At 44.7% G+C, this 18268-nt stretch overlaps 1 protein-coding gene across 1 annotated transcript in view; it reads left to right on the plus strand.

Moving 5' to 3' along the window:
- MOXD1 (monooxygenase DBH like 1) overlaps positions 1–18268 on the plus strand; it is a 146199-nt gene that overhangs the window by 115764 nt on the left and 12167 nt on the right. Inside the window, exon 6 of the mRNA XM_077486857.1 lies at positions 1421–1523. Coding sequence (XP_077342983.1) covers positions 1421–1523 — 103 coding nt within the window. The remainder of the gene's footprint in view (positions 1–1420; positions 1524–18268) is intronic.

Here is an 18268-nt window from a genome sequence, read left to right on the forward strand (position 1 = left end):
ACCAACATTCCCTAGGGCCCAGCTACTGGCCGTCCCACCAAATCTGCCCACTGGTCATCCCACCAAGTCCCCATCCATGCCCAGCATCATCCATCCCTCTCCACAATGTATCTCCATCCATGCACAGCACCATCCATCCATCCCTCTCCACAATGTATGCATTGTGGAGAGGGATGGATGGGGATGCATTGTGGAGAGGGATGGATGGATGGTACTGGCGGGGATGGGGATGCATCGTGGAGAGGGATGGATGGGTGGTGCTGGGTGAGTATGGGGATGCATTGTGGAGAGGGATGCATGGGTGGATGGAGCTGGACGGGGATGCATTGTGGAGAGGGATGGATGGTGCTGGGCAGGGATGGGGATTTATTGTGGAGAGGGATGGATTGATAGTGCTGGGCGGGGATAGGGATGTATTGTGGAGAGGGATGGATGGATGGATGGTGCTGGGTGGGGATGGGGATGTATTGTGGAGAGGGATGGATGGTGCTGGGCGGGGATGGGGATGCATTGTGGAGAGGGATGGATGGTGCTGGGTGGGGATGCATTGTGGAGAGGGATGGATGGATGGATGGTGCTGGGCAGGGATGGGGAGGCATTCTGGGGAGGGATGGATGATGATGGGTAGGGATGAAGATGATGGAGTTGCATTGTGGAAAATTGATGACAATGTCTCTGGCTGGGGATGAGAGTTATATAGTGAATAGGGGCTCTCCACCCAGAGCCATTCTCATAATTTTTCCACAATGCAACTCCATCATGCCACTGATGCCAGCTTGTCAGGCTCGGCCCTCAGTTGTCCCATTCAAAGAGAAGGATATTAAATAAATTCTAAATATACAGTCAGCATATTGGGCATAGCAGCACACTAAACTTCTGTGACTTACCCTTCAGGCTGCTCTCTGTTATTTATCTGCATGCCGCTGATAGGGCTGGGTGCATGCAGATAGAGGCTGACGAGCCGACCACACCCCCTGCCCGTGTCCCAGCCAATCACATTGTAAAGCAACCTAGCAGTAGCTAGCAGGCTCCGCCTCAGCAGAGAAGAAAAGGGAATTAGTGATGGCCGCGATCACCTGCTGAGTGGGGACGGGGTCTTGGGTTTCATGTAAAGCTTCTCTCCACTCCTCTACCAGCTAGTGAAAGGAGGCTACATAGCAGCCGGGTGCCATGTAGGCTAGTGATCGATTTATTTCATGTGTTGCTGTATAAGGAGCGGGCCCTGGTGGACACTCGGGCCCCTTACTTGAGTCCTGCCTGTACCCCCATGATGGCGGCCCTGCATGCAATATTTCTTTCATTTTCCTTACAAATTCATTCACTCATTCAACCATTTACCAGCCTGTAGTACACTTTTAGCTTGCTGTAGTTTTGTGTTTTTACTTATTATCTTTGTCTTCATGTATTAAAACTGTTGCAGGGATTCACATATCCACCTAATGTTGGCTTGTCAATTGGGATGCCTGAGGACCCAACATACGTCTTAATGGAAATCCACTATGATAATCCATCTCAGCAAGAAGGTAAGGAGGCTTGTCCCAACTTAAAACAGACTGTAATCTCTAAGAGGCGTATTTATAACGCAAAGAATCTGAACTTTGTCAAACATTCACCTTGGGTGAATGTTTCAGCTGCATGTGTATTAAATAATTGCGGTTAATTCACAGTCAGTGAATGTTTGGTGAAAGTTGCATTCATTGCTCTATAAATGTGCTCCTTCCCCTAACACTAGCCCTGAACAGAGTTGCTGCGACTGCAGTGGAATACAACTCAAATTAAACAGTTAACTTCATGACCTAAAACAAGTGCAGTGTTCACTGGTTTCATTTGCTGACTGAAATTGATACTTAAAGCTATATTTAACCCAAAAGTTACAACTTACCAATTCTTAGATATGATGGCTGCATTGTAGTTTTTTTTTTTTTGTTTCTTTGTTTCTTTTATTATCATCTTGTGATCCAGCCAGTATAGTCTGTTGTTTTTCATCAACAAACTGTCTTGCAGATGTAGCAGTTAGAAGGTTGAGACAAACCATTTTAACACGGACAAGGATGTTTACAATGATCATCTTTTATATATTTATATAAATCTTTATCCTAAGAGCAAAAAAAAAACTGTTTGTGTTAATTAATTAGCTTATCTAACACTACCCTTCCCCCAGATTAACAAGGCTGCTGTACAAAAGTGTCTCTGTGCTCCTTCATCCAGAGTGTAGGTACTTTAATACAGGAGAATTACATAGTTAGTCAGGTTGAAAAAAGAAAAAAGTCCATCTAGTTCAACCATAAGGTTACTGGCCAGATCACTTGGTAAAAACAAAGGGAAAAAGCCTAAAAAGTAAACAAATGCAGCCACCACATCTAATGATTGGCAAGCTGCAGTATATTATATTTTTGGTTTCAGGTTTAATACCACTTTAGGTTTAAAGCAAATATGTGGCCACATTTTGGTCCGGAAGCTTGGCCCAGTTAAGTAGCAAGTTATTTTCTGTGATTGAAAGAAATCTTCAAATGGCCCGGGGATAGGTTAACTCTGTTCTGGGATGTGAAGGTCATTCTGCAGAGGTAATTATTAGAATAAGACATTACTCTATGTGCCAGAGAGGAGATCCCCTAAGGTTGCCATATGATTGCGTGCCATATACTTATAGTGGGACTGTGATAGTGTGGTGACCAATCTGACACAAACTGACACTGGCTGGGAGGTAAACTAACTGACCAACTGATACTGACATCACCGGTGACACTAATACAGTGATCAGTGATAATACTATACAATTTTCATGGTACTAATGACACTGGCTGGGGAAGAGTTAGGCCGCGTACACACGCGCGGACTGTTCGCCCAACCTTGTCCGCTGAACAGTGTTTGGGCGGACAGTCCGCTCGTGTGTGGGGCTTCAGCGGACAGTTTCAGCGGACAGTTGGCCGAACAAGGTCTTACGGAAATTCCGAAAAACTGTCCACTGAAACAAGGTTTCAGCGGACTGTTCGCTCGTGTGTAGGCTTGTTCGGCCAACTAAGTCTCGCGCATGCTCAGAAAGGATTTCCACGTCGGAAGGTTGCATTGCAGTGTATAGGACGTCGTATTTTTCGTCCCGTCGTACGTGCCGTTCACGTCATCGCGCACGGTTTCAGCAAACTGTTCGTCCGTCGTGTGTGGCCATGTCCGTCCATGCTAAGTTTGAGCGGACTGTTCGCTCAAACTGTTGGACGGACAAAGTTGGGCCAACAGTCCGCGCGTGTGTACGCGGCCTTAAAGTGGGATTTCACTGTGTAAAAAAATATTAAAAGCCAGCAGCTACAAATACTGCAGCTGCTGACTTTTAATAAATGGACACTCACCCGTCCCGGGGTCCAGCGATGCCGGCAGCTGAGGCTGATCGATCGCTCAGCTCTCGGCTGCTGCCGTCACCATTCTAGGTGAGGGAATCAGGAAGTGAAGCGCTGCGGCTTCACTTCCCGGTTCCCTACTGCGCATGCGCGAGTCGCGCAGCGCAATAGGAATTGTCCGCGCTGTCTCTGGGACCCGTGTGTGTCCCAGCAGACAGCGCGCAGGGACAGGAAACAGCATAGACTCCCGTGGGAGTCTATGCCCGGAAGTCGGTGTAAATACCTGTCTTTGACAGGTATCTGCACCCCCCTCCCCCCTGAAAGGTGCCAATTGTGACACCGGAGGGGGGGAGGGTTCCACTTTAGGGTGGAGCCCCGCTTTAACATCTTGGGGTAATCAAGAGGTTAAGTGTATGCCTAACAAGAACAAATAAAGTAGGTGACTGACCCCAACAACAGTATCAGAGACTAAATTTAATGCCCGACAGAGGTTCTTCTAACATGTACCAAGGGTATTAAAAATAAATAAACGAATAATCTGGTTTCAGATACATTAACATAATTGGGTTTTGACCACGTTTTCTGTAAAAATAAGTATACAGTAAAACCTTGGATTGAGAGTAACTTGGTTTGAGAGTGTTTTGCAAGACAAGCATTTTTTTTTTTTTTTTATAAATTTTAATTTGATAAACAAGTGATGTCTTGATATATCTTGATATATATATTCATTCACTCCTTGATTATTTCCCGCCTTGACTACTGCAACTCTCCCCTTAATGGCCTACCCTTAAGCAGGTTATCCCCTCTTCAGTCTATTATGAATGCTGCTGCTAGACTAATACACCTCAGTAATCGTTCCGTGACTGCTGCCCCTCTCTGCCAATCCCTTCACTGGCTTCCCCTACCCCTCCATGTAAAATTGAAAATGCTAACCATAACATACAAAGCCATCCACAACGTCGCCCCATCTACATCACCAACCTCATCTGCAGATATCGCCCAAAATCGTCCCCTCCGCTCCTCCCAGGACCTCCTGCTTTCTAGCTCCCTTGTTACCTCCTCTCATGCTCACCTTCAAGACTTCTCCAGGGCCTCTCCCATCCTCTGGAACTCCCTACCCCAGTCTGTCTACTCAGCCCCTACCCTGTCCACCTTTAAGAGTTCCCTGAAAACTCAGTTATTCAGGGAAGCCTATCCCACACCCACCAAACTGTCCCCGAGCCACCCTCATCAAATCATTCCCTGCAGCTATTACTTTTTGTACCACCACCCCCTCCCTTTAGAATGTAAGTTCTACGAGCAGGGCCCTCCTGTACCTTTTGTATTGTACTGCACTGTACTTGGCGCTATATAAATCGATAATAATAATAATAATAATAATAATAATAATATACAAGTAGCATCAAGTCAAAACTGAGTATACAAGAGAAAAAAGTGCCCCTAAAAGTGTAGCAATGTCACATTTAATGACGGTATAACATTTAACAACTCACATGGTTGTTTAAAACAGACACATCTAAGTATGCAGGCATCTGTCTAAAGACTGTCCTCTGCACAGCCATCAATGCCATCCCTTCCACCCTGCACTCCCTGAACCCTTCAAGCCTTGCTTTAAGATCACTCTACTGCAGGGTAGTCTTCCCGGTCACACATGCAGACTGACATCGGTGAGAACCAGCGGTACGGAGGATAGTCTATGTGGACATCTTTAAACCGGATGCCTGCATACTTAGCCCTTGTACGCACGATCGGAGATTCCGATTAGAGTGTTTTGTCGGATATTCCAACTGTGTGTGGTCTGCATCGGACTGTTTCCGTCGGAATATCCGTCGGACCAACTTTTCCAACTTTCCGGAAATATTTTCCGACAAACTTCTCCGATCGGACATACTCCGATCATGTGTAGAGAATTCCGATCGAACAAAGTGCCACGCATGCTCAGATCAAATTCCTACATCAAAGCTATTGGCTACTAACCTGAGCGTAGTCCCATCGTAACAAAATTACGTCATCACGTTCTGAAAGATCGGATTTTCCGACAACTTTGTCCGACCGTGTGTATGCAACAGTTTCGGACGGATTTGGTTGTCGGAATCTCCGACCGTGTGTACAAGGGCTTAGATGTACCTCTTTTAATCATCAACCATGTGAGTTGCTAAATGTTGTACCTTCATTAAATGTAACCAGCTCCAGGTTTCTCTTGCTTACAGCTGTATATGGTATTTAAGACATCTCTTGATTCCATTTTCACTGAGCAATTGTCGGAGCTTCTTTCTTCCTATGAAATGTCTATCTAGTGCCACCAACATAAAACACAAAACTTTTGATACTTTCCTTGTGGTCACAAGGGATGAGGTTTAGGTTTGCCATTAATAGGGGTTTGTGATAGACCAGCCTGTTTCAAATTCATGGTCCTGGTGAATTTATGCGAAAAACTGAATTCATTGCAACCATACTGCACTGTGAGTGTAGGCCACCAGGCTTATAAGGGACAATAATCAGGGCATTATTATGTTCAGCCCCCTCCCTATAAAAGGGAGGGTTTGTTGGCACTTTATTAAAAATTTCAGGCAGGTCTAAAGTGAAAAGCAGAGGTTCTTCACAAGGATTTATTAGATAGCAAGCAGGTTCTACAGAATAAAGTAGTGGTCAGGCTGAACTATCTAGAGGTAGAGCACCTCTGAATTTCCTATCTTAACATGACCATGCCATACAGCCACAGTGAAGAGCTTGCACAGTAGTATGCACTGACACTTCTGACTTGCCCTGCAGCCAGTGTTCTGTTTGTAGAGGCCTTCTGCACAACAGGAGGTTATTATGTAGTGATGACTCTGCCTGTGGTTATAAAACCCATACTATTAACCTACTACTATTATCTTTTATTTTTCCCCACTCCTCCCCCCTAAAGAATTAAACCTGCTACCATTACCTGCTCTTGCTGATTCTCATTATCTATTCTAGTGCTTTGGAATTGTAAAAGTGCCACACAATGTTTTTTTCAGACGGACCTCAGCTTCTAAATTTCTATTTTTTTTCTGCAGTTTAAAGACTACATTGTGCCTCAAAGTGTGTAGTTTACTACAGTGCCCAGGCATTGTAAAGGTGCCATACAATGTATCTTCGGCTGGACCTCAGCTGCCAAATTTCAAATGTTTGCTGCAAGGACAATTGTGCCTCAAAGTTTGTAACGTATTCCTTCAGTCATACATGACTAAAAATTATGTATGACTATTGCCACTTAGATAATACACATTTTTTTTTTTTTTTAACTTACCACTTATATTGTGTCATAAAAAGCTGCTTACATTCTGTCCAGCCACTGGACAAAATTTGTGGCTATTGTCTCACCCATAATACAATATTTTGCATGATAAAAAATACCTTGTCTCTATCCGTTGCCTATTCAATAGCTCGTGGACTGTCCCCATGCTAGCCAATTTCTAGCAAACACATACCTGAAGTCTATGTTTGAAATGTTTTGGGGATAATTTGGGATACAAGACTTGGGGCTGTGGGGTTGTGGTTTTGAAGTATTTGTGTGCACTGTTTTGACTTTTTATTAAAGTCGTATTAAACTCAAAAGCAAACATTTATTATATTGCAGATTACCATTACTTAGTTGTGATGGCTGCCTTCATTTTCTTTTTTAGCGTTTCTTTCTCTTATTTGTACCTGGTGATACAGCCAGTAAGTCTGTTATTCAAAAGAACTAGCTCTCCAGCAGAATGTATAAGTTACAGAGAAGAGACAACCATTTAACACTAGCAGATGTGCTTACAATGATCATCTTTTTTTTATTGATTTATGTAAAACCTCGCCCCCCAAAAAATAATTGTTGCTGTATAACTGCAGTGTTAGCTGGTGTTTGGCTTCAATTTGTGTATTTAAAGCTGCTAGTCCATCTAACACCCCCCACCCCCAGACTGACAATGCTGCTGTCCAAAGGTACCCCACATGCTCCTGCATCCACTCTAATACAGGAGGTGTGTTACTGGCAGGTCACCAGGTAAAAATAGAGGGAAAAAAGCTGAAAAAAGAAATGCAGCCACCACATCTAAGGATTGGCAAGCTGCAATGTATTACTTGTTTGGTTTGGGGTGTAATACCACTTTAACCTTTTAAGACAATGCAGTACGGTACTGATAAAAAGCAAGTAAGCTTTCCTAAAGTTTTCAGTTCTGTTGTAGCTGCTACTTCCACTGATCAACCTTTTTATCAAGATTGGGGGGCTGCTTCTATATAAATTCATCCAAAATAAGCAAATCAGCAGTGGCATTTTTAACCCCTTGTTAACCCATTCTTTGAGGTTAAAAGCGCCCCACTCCTGATTGCACAGCGCCGGTAGAGTGTTGCTAAAATGAGTGGTGCTTTACCGCTAACCCCAGTGTGAAGAGACTCTTAATATTATTGGACCTGCTGGAATATTTTAGCATTATATATGTTCTCATGATTGGCACTTTTTACACTTTGTACAGGAATATTGGGGGATTTGTTTCACATTTTAGTATATTGTTTATTTCATTGTATTTCATTTGAATACATGCATGTTTTTCAACTGAACAGTATCCCTGTATATGTTGGGGATTATGGTTATCCACAGTCTTCATATAATTGCACTTATTTGAGGGATTTTTGTAATATAGCAGCTAAGTGGTATTTAGTGAGTTTCATTTATCAAGACATACAGTATATTCTGGGTGTTTTGTGGGCCACAACACAGAGTTAACCGAGACACAAAGGGACCTCAATGGATTTTCTATTTTAGGACAAGGGTGAGTAGAAAAAAAGGAGTGGTGTAAAAGAAAAATGAGCAGGGGAGACGTGCCAGGTGCAGTATTCAGGTTGCATCCTCTAAGGCCAATTTCTGGGTATTGGCTCCAAGAATATCCTTATATTTAGCTGAGAATTTTATTAAATCATCTGCAGTAAAACCAAGTCCTATTTAAACCTTTTAGTATGTTGAATTAGAGATGGAGTGGGGTCTTCCATTATGCCTTTTTTGACAATAGCTTGCTTATTGGCTTTGAAAAAGGCTATCCCTCTTCCCAAAGGGATTTTCACACCCCCCCAGGAAATGAACTTGGGCAGAATTTCTCTTTCCTAGTGGTCAGTAGGGATGAGCCCAATGTTTGAGTCGAAGGTAAGTTCGACTCCAATATAGGGTGTTCGCCGAACAGCGAACAATATGCGATGTTCGCGGCAAATTCGAAAGCTGGCAAAACACTGTTAAAGTCTATGGGACACTAACATGAAAAATCTAAAGTGATTTTAGAGGCTTATATGCAAGTTATTGTCATAAAAAGTGTTTGAGGACCTGGGTCCTGCCCTAGGGTACATGTATTGATTTTTTTTTTTTTAAAGTCAGTTTTTTCGGGAGCAGTGACTTTTTTAATGCTCAAAGTAAAGGAAATTAAGGGAAACCCTGTGCCAATTTTTTTTTAACAGGCTGCAGGAAAAGAGGGGGGACAAGAGAGCACCCCCCTCCTGAACCATACTAGGCCACATGGTGTAGTGGTTAGCACTCTCAACTAGCAGTAAAAAGGGTCGCTGGTTTGAATCCCAACCAGGACACTACCTGCCTGGAGTTTGCATGTTCTCCCTGTGCCTGCGTGAGTTTCCTCTGGGGACTCCGGTTTCCTCCCACACTCCAAAAGACATGCAGGTAGGTTAATTGGCTTCTGTCCAAAATTGGTCCTAGTATATGAATGGAGACCTTGGATTGTGGCTCCTTGAGGGTAGGGACCGATGTGAGTGTGCAATGTACAGGGATAGGGACAAGTGTAGACACTCACTCAGGTTGGACTGGTGTCTTTATTTAACCTTACTAACTATGTAACATGCCCGGGCAAGGTTTGTGGGGATGAGGCCCTTGTCGCCATCAACATAGGGACAAGGTGATTTGGGGGGCTACCCCAAAGCACCCTCCCCATGTTGAGGGCATGTGACCTGGTATGGTTCAGGAGGGGGGTGCTCTGTTGCCCCCCTCTTTTCCTGTGGCCTGCCAGGTTGCGTGCTCGGATAAGGGTCTGTTATGGATTTTGGGGGGAGCCCTAGGCCATTTTTTTAATTTTGGTGCAGGTGTCCCCTTAAAATCTATACCAGACCTGAAGGGTCTGGTATGAATTTTGGAGGGAATTTTATTCCATTTTATTTTTACATTTGGCGCATGGTTCCCTTTAATTTCCGTATCAGGCCCGAAGGGCCTTATAATGGACTGGGGGGGGGGGAATCCTATGCTCTTTTTTTCAATGAGTTTTATCTATATTGCCGAGACCTGACAATTCATTACAGCCATGATCAGTTTTGAATGACAATTTTTCCTTTAGAAATGTCATTTTGCTCTGGTACTGTTCTAAACATGGGGAAATGCACCAGTTTGCAGGCATACTATAGAAACCCCCCAGGCACAATATTTAAAGGAACATTTCATTTTTTTTGTTTCACTTTCAGCATTAAAAAAATCAATGTTCCTGAATAACGGCCATTTAAAAAAAACTTTTTGCATAGATTCATGTCCCCTGGGGCAGGACCTGGGTCCCCAAACACTTTTCATGACAATAACTTGCATATAAGCCTTTAAATTTAGCACTTTTGATTATTCATGTTCGTGTGTCACATAACCTTCTATTATTTACAGCAATAGCCTCTGAAATCAGTAAGAGAAAATGAGTATTGCTTCAACAGAGAGCTATATCTAAAACTCCTAACCAAATTGGCTGCATTTTGGTCATTGTTTTGTTGGTGTCAGGTAGTAAGTAATGTATTATTCATTTGTATTTGAGATTCTTCAGTACAGAAATTTGGGTAAAGCCGTTGTAAAGCTTGAAAACATGAAAAAGTCCACTGACAACTAATTCAATTCCAATGGTTATTTCAGTAATCCCATTACCAAAAGTCTTTATTCTGAGAAGAGAAACACACAGAAGTGGTGCAGAATGGCATGATAACAAATTACTTCTGAACTGGGCAGGAATAAATAATAAAAGAGTAGGGATGGCCTTGTGGTTCGCCCGACGGTTGGTTCGCAGCGAATTTTGCGTGTTCGCGATTCGCCAAACCGGCTGACTTCTGGCGCTGTTGCATTGACATTGTGAAAGAACTTTGACCCATGATGACACATCCATCATGGGGTACAGGACAGCCAATTGAGACATTTCAGCACATGGACAATTGGACATTCCCCCTACCTTATAAATAGACTTGATCTGGCGGCCATTTTACATTCTGTCTTTTGTCAGTGTAGGGAGAGGTTGCTGTGTGGAGCAGGGACAGACTGGAGTGACACAAATCACTAGCTATTAGGTCCACAAAAGTCCTTTTAAGGACTGGTATAGGTGTACAGTATATAGGGTTCTGGTGCACTGCTGCTGACTGCTGTGCTGCTGATTGCTGAGTGCACTGCTGACTGATTCTGAAGCTGTCTTTTGTCAGTGTAGGGTCAGGACGCTGTGTGGAGCAGGGGCAGTCAGTTTAATCAATAGCTATTACTATTAGGTCCACAAAGGTCCTTTTGAGGACTGGTATAGGTGTACAGTATATAGGTTTGTACACGTATAATATACTTTCTTTCAAATATAGAAAGCCTATTATACTTGACTGCTGAGCTGAGTGCTGACTGATTCTGCAGCTGTCTTTTACCAGTGTAGGGACTGAGGGACAGTCTGCAAATCACTAGCTACTAGGTCCACAAAGGTCCTTTTAAGGACTGGTATAGGTGTACAGTATATAGAGTTGTACACGTATAATATACTTTCTTTTAAATATAGAAAGCCTATTATACTTGAATGCGTAGTTAGCATTCTCGGCATGCCTTTTTTTAAATTGTTTAAATCAATGGGTTTACTTCCACTTTAAGGACTGGTATAGGTGTACTATTTGGTGTGCAGTATATAGGGGTGTAAAACACGTATAAAATACTTGCACATATAGAAAGTATAGTATAGTGCATTTCCACTGTGCAGCATTGTGACTGCTGAATGGTTCTGCAGCGATACTACAAAGAGTGACAAACGCAATAAAAAAAAGTATTATAACTGGTGTGATAGACCAGTGGCCCCCAAAAATGACAGATTGAAGCGGGGTGTTATATACCTTCTTCCACATACATACTGCACTTCTCTAGAGACTTTTGTCACAGGGTCATTTAAAAAATGACAGGCAGAGGAAGAGGCAGGCCCTTCCGCAGGGGTGGTAGTGGTAGGGCAGGAGCAACAGACTTGAGCCAAAGTGGCAAATTGCAGAAGGTGCGTGCGATTACGTCAAAGGACGCACCAGACTTGGTTGAGTGGCTCATTCAGCCTTACTCTTCTGCACCCTCCTCATCCTCTCGATCTGCACCCTCTTTACTTTCTGCTGTGTGCACCCCCAAAGACACTACCACCAACGCCACCACCATCATATACCTTCCGCTTGAGTCACAGGAATTATTTTCCGATCCATCACAAGACATTTCCGATGAGCAGCCATTCTTGGTATTGGATCAGGAAGAGGAGGTAGCAACAACCGCCACTCAGCAGTTTGACGACAGTACCCAGATCAGCCCAAGGAGGTTGGTCCCCCCTGCCTACTCCAAGATCTCTAATTATAGCGGTGGGGAAGGTGACATCGATAATGACGTGTCTAGTGATGTCACGTGGGTGCCCACAAGGGAGGAAGAGGAGGGGAGTTCAGAGGGAGATATGGAGCAGCAGATAGGGAGGAGAAGCAGGCGGAACTTACATTGCACAGGAGGGACAAAGCAGACTGCTAATGTATCAGGAGCGAGGCATCAACCATGTATGGTCACATCTGGCGCTCCCAGGATGCCGGCACATGGCTCCGCAGTGTGGGCTTTTTTTAACATGTCCGTTGCTGACAATAGTGTTGCCATCTGCAATCTTTGCAGTCGACACATAAGTCGCGGTAAGCCCAACACTCACCTAGGGACGATCACCTTAAGAAGGCACATGAGCTGCCATCACCGAGCCCAGTGGGAGCAATGGAACCCACAAAGCCACACTCCAGGCTCTCACCGTCCAGCCTCGGTGCTGGTGTCAGTGCTCTCTATCTCGCTGCTGGTGTCAGTGCTCTCTCTCTATGTCAGTGCGGATGTTAGTGCTCTCTATCTCGGTGCTGGTGTCAGTGCTCTATCTCGGTGCTGGTGTGGTGTCAGTGCTCTCTATCTTGGTGCTGGTGTGGTCTCAGTGCTCTCTATCTCGGTACTGGTGTGGTCTCAGTGCTCTCTATCACGGTGCTGGTATCAGTGCTCTATATCACGGTGCTGGTGTGGTCTCAGTGCTCTCTATCTCGGTGCTGATGTCAGTGCTCTCTATCTCGGTGCTGGTGTCAGTGCTCTCTCTCTATCTCGGTGCTGTTGTGGTGTCAGTGCTCTCTATCTCAGTGCTGGGGTGGTCTCAGTGCTCTCTATCACGGTGCTGGTGTCAGTGCTCTCTAGCTCAGTGCTGGTGTCAGTGCTCTCTATCACGGTGCTGGTGTCAGTGCTCTCTAGCTCAGTGCTGGTGTCAGTGCTCTCTATCACGGTGCTGGTGTCAGTGCTCTTTATCATGGTGCTGGTGTGATGTCAGTGCTCTCTATCGCGGTGCTGGTGTCAGTGCTCTCTATTACGGTGCTGGTGTCAGTGCTCTATATCTCGGTGCTGGTGTCAGTGCTCTCTATCACGGTGCTGGTGTCAGTGCTCTCTATCACGGGGCTGGTATCAGTGCTCTCTATCAGGGGGCTGGTATCAGTGCTCTCTATCTCGGTGCTGGTGTTAGTGCTCTCTATCTCGGTGCTGGTGTCAGTGCGCTCTATCTCGGTGCTGGTGTCAGTGCTCTCTATCACGGTGCTGGTGTCAGTGCTCTCTATCTCGGTGCTGGTGGCAGTGCTCTCTATCTCGGTGCTGGTGTGGTGTCAGTGCTCTCTATCCCGGTGCTGATGTGGTCTCCGTGCTCTCTATCACGGTGCTGGTGTGGTGTCAGTGCTCTCTATCTTGGTGCTGGTGTCAGTGCTCTCTATCTCGGTGCTAGTGTCAGTGCTCTCTATCACGGTGCTGGTGTCAGTGAACTCTATCACGGTGCTGGTGTCAGTGCTCTCTATCTTGGTGCTGGTGTCAGTGCTCTCTATCACGGTGCTAGTGTCAGTGATCTCTATCACGGTGCTGGTGTCAGTGCTCTTTATCATGGTGCTGGTGTGATGTCAGTGCTCTCTATCTCGGTGCTGGTGTCAGTGCTCTCTATTACGGTGCTGGTGTCAGTGCTCTCTATCTCGGTGCTGGTGTCAGTGCTCTCTATCGTGGTGCTGGTGTCAGTGCTCTCTATCACGGTGCTGATGTCAGTGCTCTCTATCACGGGGCTGGTGTCAGTGCTCTCTATCTCGGTGCTGGTGTCAGTGCTCTCTATCTCGGTGCTGGTGTCAGTGCTCTCTATCTCGGTGCTGGTGTGGTGTCAGTGCTCTCTATCCCGGTGCTGATGTGGTCTCCGTGCTCTCTATCACGGTGCTGGTGTGGTGTCAGTGCTCTCTATCTTGGTGCTGGTGTCAGTGCTCTCTATCTCGGTGCTAGTGTCAGTGCTCTCTATCACGGTGCTGGTGTCAGTGCTCTCTATCACGGTGCTGGTGTCAGTGCTCTCTATCACGGTGCTGGTGTCAGTGAACTCTATCACGGTGCTGGTGTCAGCGCTCTCTATCTTGGTGCTGGTGTCAGTGCTCTCTATCACGGTGCTAGTGTCAGTGATCTCTATCACGGTGCTGGTGTCAGTGCTCTTTATCATGGTGCTGGTGTGATGTCAGTGCTCTCTATCTCGGTGCTGGTGTCAGTGCTCTCTATTACGGTGCTGGTGTCAGTGCTCTCTATCTCGGTGCTGGTGTCAGTGCTCTCTATCGTGGTGCTGGTGTCAGTGCTCTCTATCACGGTGCTGATGTCAGTGCTCTCTATCACAGGGCTGGTGTCAGTGCTCTCTATCTCGGTGCTGGTGTCAGTGCTCTCTATCTCGGTGCTGGTGTCAGTGCTCTCTCTCTATCTCGGTGCTGTTGTGGTGTCAGTGCTCTCTATCTCAGTGCTGGGGTGGTCTCAGTGCTCTCTATCACGGTGCTGGTGTCAGTGCTCTCTAGCTCAGTGCTGGTGTCAGTGCTCTCTATCACGGTGCTGGTGTCAGTGCTCATTATCACGGTGCTGGTGTGATGTCAGTGCTCTCTATCGCGGTGCTGGTGTCAGTGCTCTCTATTACGGTGCTGGTGTCAGTGCTCTATATCTCGGTGCTGGTGTCAGTGCTCTCTATCACGGTGCTGGTGTCAGTGCTCTCTATCACGGGGCTGGTATCAGTGCTCTCTATCAGGGGGCTGGTATCAGTGCTCTCTATCTCGGTGCTGGTGTTAGTGCTCTCTATCTCGGTGCTGGTGTCAGTGCGCTCTATCCTGGTGCTGGTGTCAGTGCTCTCTATCACGGTGCTGGTGTCAGTGCTCTCTATCTCGGTGCTGGTGTCAGTGCTCTCTATCTCGGTGCTGGTGTGGTGTCAGTGCTCTCTATCTCGGTGCTGATGTGGTCTCCGTGCTCTCTATCACGGTGCTGGTGTGGTGTCAGTGCTCTCTATCTCGGTGCTGGTGTCAGTGCTCTCTATCTCGGTGCTAGTGTCAGTGCTCTCTATCACGGTGCTGGTGTCAGTGCTCTCTATCACGGTGCTGGTGTCAGTGCTCTCTATCACGGTGCTGGTGTCAGTGAACTCTATCACGGTGCTGGTGTCAGTGCTCTCTATCTTGGTGCTGGTGTCAGTGCTCTCTATCACGGTGCTAGTGTCAGTGATCTCTATCACGGTGCTGGTGTCAGTGCTCTTTATCATGGTGCTGGTGTGATGTCAGTGCTCTCTATCTCGGTGCTGGTGTCAGTGCTCTCTATTACGGTGCTGGTGTCAGTGCTCTCTATCTCGGTGCTGGGGTCAGTGCTCTCTATCGTGGTGCTGGTGTCAGTGTTCTCTATCACGGTGCTGATGTCAGTGCTCTCTATCACGGGGCTGGTGTCAGTGCTCTCTATCTCGGTGCTGGTGTCAAAGGTGGGGGTAAGGGCCGTGCAGAGGGAGGGGCTCAAGCACAGGTTGGCATACTGGGACACTGCCACAGGACTATGCTGCCCTGACTGTGTCCTTGATCATCTCCTGCATCCCCTTCATAGCCTGGCCTGACCTTGCCTCTCCTCCATGGCCTTCATGTGCTCCTGAATTGTCAAAATTTCACAGATAAAAAAAGAATGCTTGTCGTTGTCGATCCCAGATTCACTTAATACTTTTGTTATGTCAGCGTCCATGTTGTGGGACTATGTGTGCACAGCTAGTAAGTATTTTGTGGCTGAAAATATGACCTGGAGGTTTTTAAGATTCGCCTGCCATTAAAGTCAATGGGGTCCACAGCGAACTTTGCGTTTCGCAAACTTTTGGACTCGTTTGCGGTTTGCGTTCGCGAAACGTCCCGGCAGAAGTTCGTCCATGACTAGAAAAGAGTATATTAGGAAAGGTGATCACTTGTTTCATAGAAAGGAATATGGGATTTTATTTATTTATTTTCCTGAATTTCAACTTTAAGTTTAGTATGTTATGGGTATGTAGCAGTTAAAATAACAGGGATTCTTTACCATTGTAATGAAGTGGTCCTTGTCATAATAGGATAAAATATTATGAACCCATCACATGAATAGGTTGAAAGGTTGAAGTGAGACATTTTTAGATAATGAGTAACATAAACAAGTGTAAGTTGGAGCTTGTTCAGTACATCAAACTTGAAGTCTTGTTTCCTTGAAGGCATGCAAAGAAGGATTGCAAGAGATTTGTGTATAGTGGGTAGCCTAGAGCAGTGTTTCTCAACTCCAGTCCTCAAGGCGCCTCAACAGGTCATGTTTTCAGGCTTTCCATTATTTTGCACAGGTGATTTGATCAGTTTTACTGCCTTAGTAATTACCACAGTCATTTCATCTGAGCGAAATCCTGATAAATGTTGGGGCGCCTTGTGGACTGGAGTTGAGAAACACTGGCCTAGAGGATCCATAATCAGGTATATGGTAACATAGCCAAACTAACAACGAGAAGAAAAGATATAAAAAAAAATCAGGTATCAAAATGCAAACATATTTATTAATAATATATAAGCCCTCTAAAATACCCCACAAAACCACCCGATTTATAACAGTATAGGACACTATCAACACACTAACACAAAAATGTCATCATTTCATTTCAGAATTTTAATATAAATAGATGTATTTAGTATATATGCATTATTTTTTGTGAACATAGTATTGTTGCTAAGGTAAAAGCCTTTTATATTGCTGAAGATCAGACCTAGAAGACATGGTTGCTTATCTAACTGTATTTCAATAAGTAGCTAACTGCAAATCCTAAAAAATCTATTCTAGCCATATTCAAAGCCAAAGGGCAAGGGGTCGTCAAACAAAGGTCACTGGAAACTGGGCCATGCTCTCTTGGACATGTACCTGTGCATCAAAAAAAAATTAAAAAGTAGGGTACAGTGGTAAGAAAGTCCTCTTTTTATGCAACCTCAAGGATGACATTGGAAACACCAATACTTTTTACAGGGATCCTCACGCTGTCATTGAAAAAATTTGGTCCACATGTCCACATTTGGTAAATGATGTCCCTGGGGAGACTCTTCCCCTTTCTTTATTTCATCTGTCATCCACCAGGGCTGTCATTTGGTTGAGGCAAGCAATAGGAATACACATACTGTATGTTAGCATTTTTTTTCTTTCAATGGGTTGGCCAGCTTCGGGCATCTTGATTGACGTAGATCTACATCGCTAGAGGATGTGATTGAAAATGGATGTACATCATGGGATTTCTTGTGTTTTATTGTATTTAAAGTGTAAGTTCACCTTCAACACTAAAAATCGAATTCCTATATAAATCATGCCTAACATTGGTGACAATCTTCATGTGCATATTCTTTTTTTTTTGTAAAAAATACTCACCCCTGAGTTCTGTATATCCCATTTTTGTGAGTCATTTAAAAAAATGCATTCAAAGCTTCTCTTCTGCTTCCTACTTACTTCTGGTAATGCCTTCTGGGATTGTAGTTCACTGAACTAATAAGAAAGTACAAGTCCCATGAATCATTGCCCTTGTGCCTGTATAGGAGGGGCTGGTAGGTGCACTAGCATTTCACTCTGCTCAGCTTCCTCCTCCCCCCGTGAGCTCCACACTGCTGTGACTGGGGGAGGGGGAACCAGAGGAGTTGCAGATATTCTGTCTCACCAGGCTAATGACTAATGCCCTTTACACACGGTCGGACATTCTGATGACATTTTGCCCCAAACTTGTCTTGCATACACACGGTAGCACAAAGTTGTTGGAAAATCCGATCGTTCAGAACGAGGTGACGTAAACCACGTACGACGGGACTATAAAGAGACCAGTAGCCAATAGCTTTCGTTTCGTAATTTATTCTGAACATGCCTGGCACTTTGTGTTTCGGAATTGTATACACACGATCGGAATTTAAACAATCGGATTTTGTTGTCGGAAAATTTTAGATCTAGATCTCAAACTTTGTGTGTCGGAAATTAAGATCGAAAAAGTCAGATGGAGCCCACACACGATCGGAATTTCCGGCAACACAGTACTACTAGCAGTACACAGTACACAGCGCTACTAAACACTGAATGTTATTATTTTTTTATTTATTTTTTTACGAATTGCTTTTGAAGGCTTATTTGGAAATTGTTTGCTGTATATGTTGTGTGTGTTACTTTTTACACATACTAATTGAAAATGCTGCACAATTTATGTTTAGATGATATTTCACATATGTATACACTTTTACGCATGGGATTTGTATGTTTATTAATAAAATGCATGCTGCTATAAAGGTTACTTTTTTATTTTTCAGAATTAGGTAGTCCCTCTATTTCTCTTTCTCCCTACATCCCCCTTTACACACACAATAATATATATATATATATA

This window comes from Lithobates pipiens, unplaced genomic scaffold (genome assembly GCF_037356315.1).
Source record: "Lithobates pipiens isolate NorthernLeopardFrog02 unplaced genomic scaffold, aLitPip1_a1.2 Scaffold_18, whole genome shotgun sequence".
In the NCBI taxonomy this organism is placed as follows: Eukaryota; Metazoa; Chordata; class Amphibia; order Anura; family Ranidae; genus Lithobates; species Lithobates pipiens.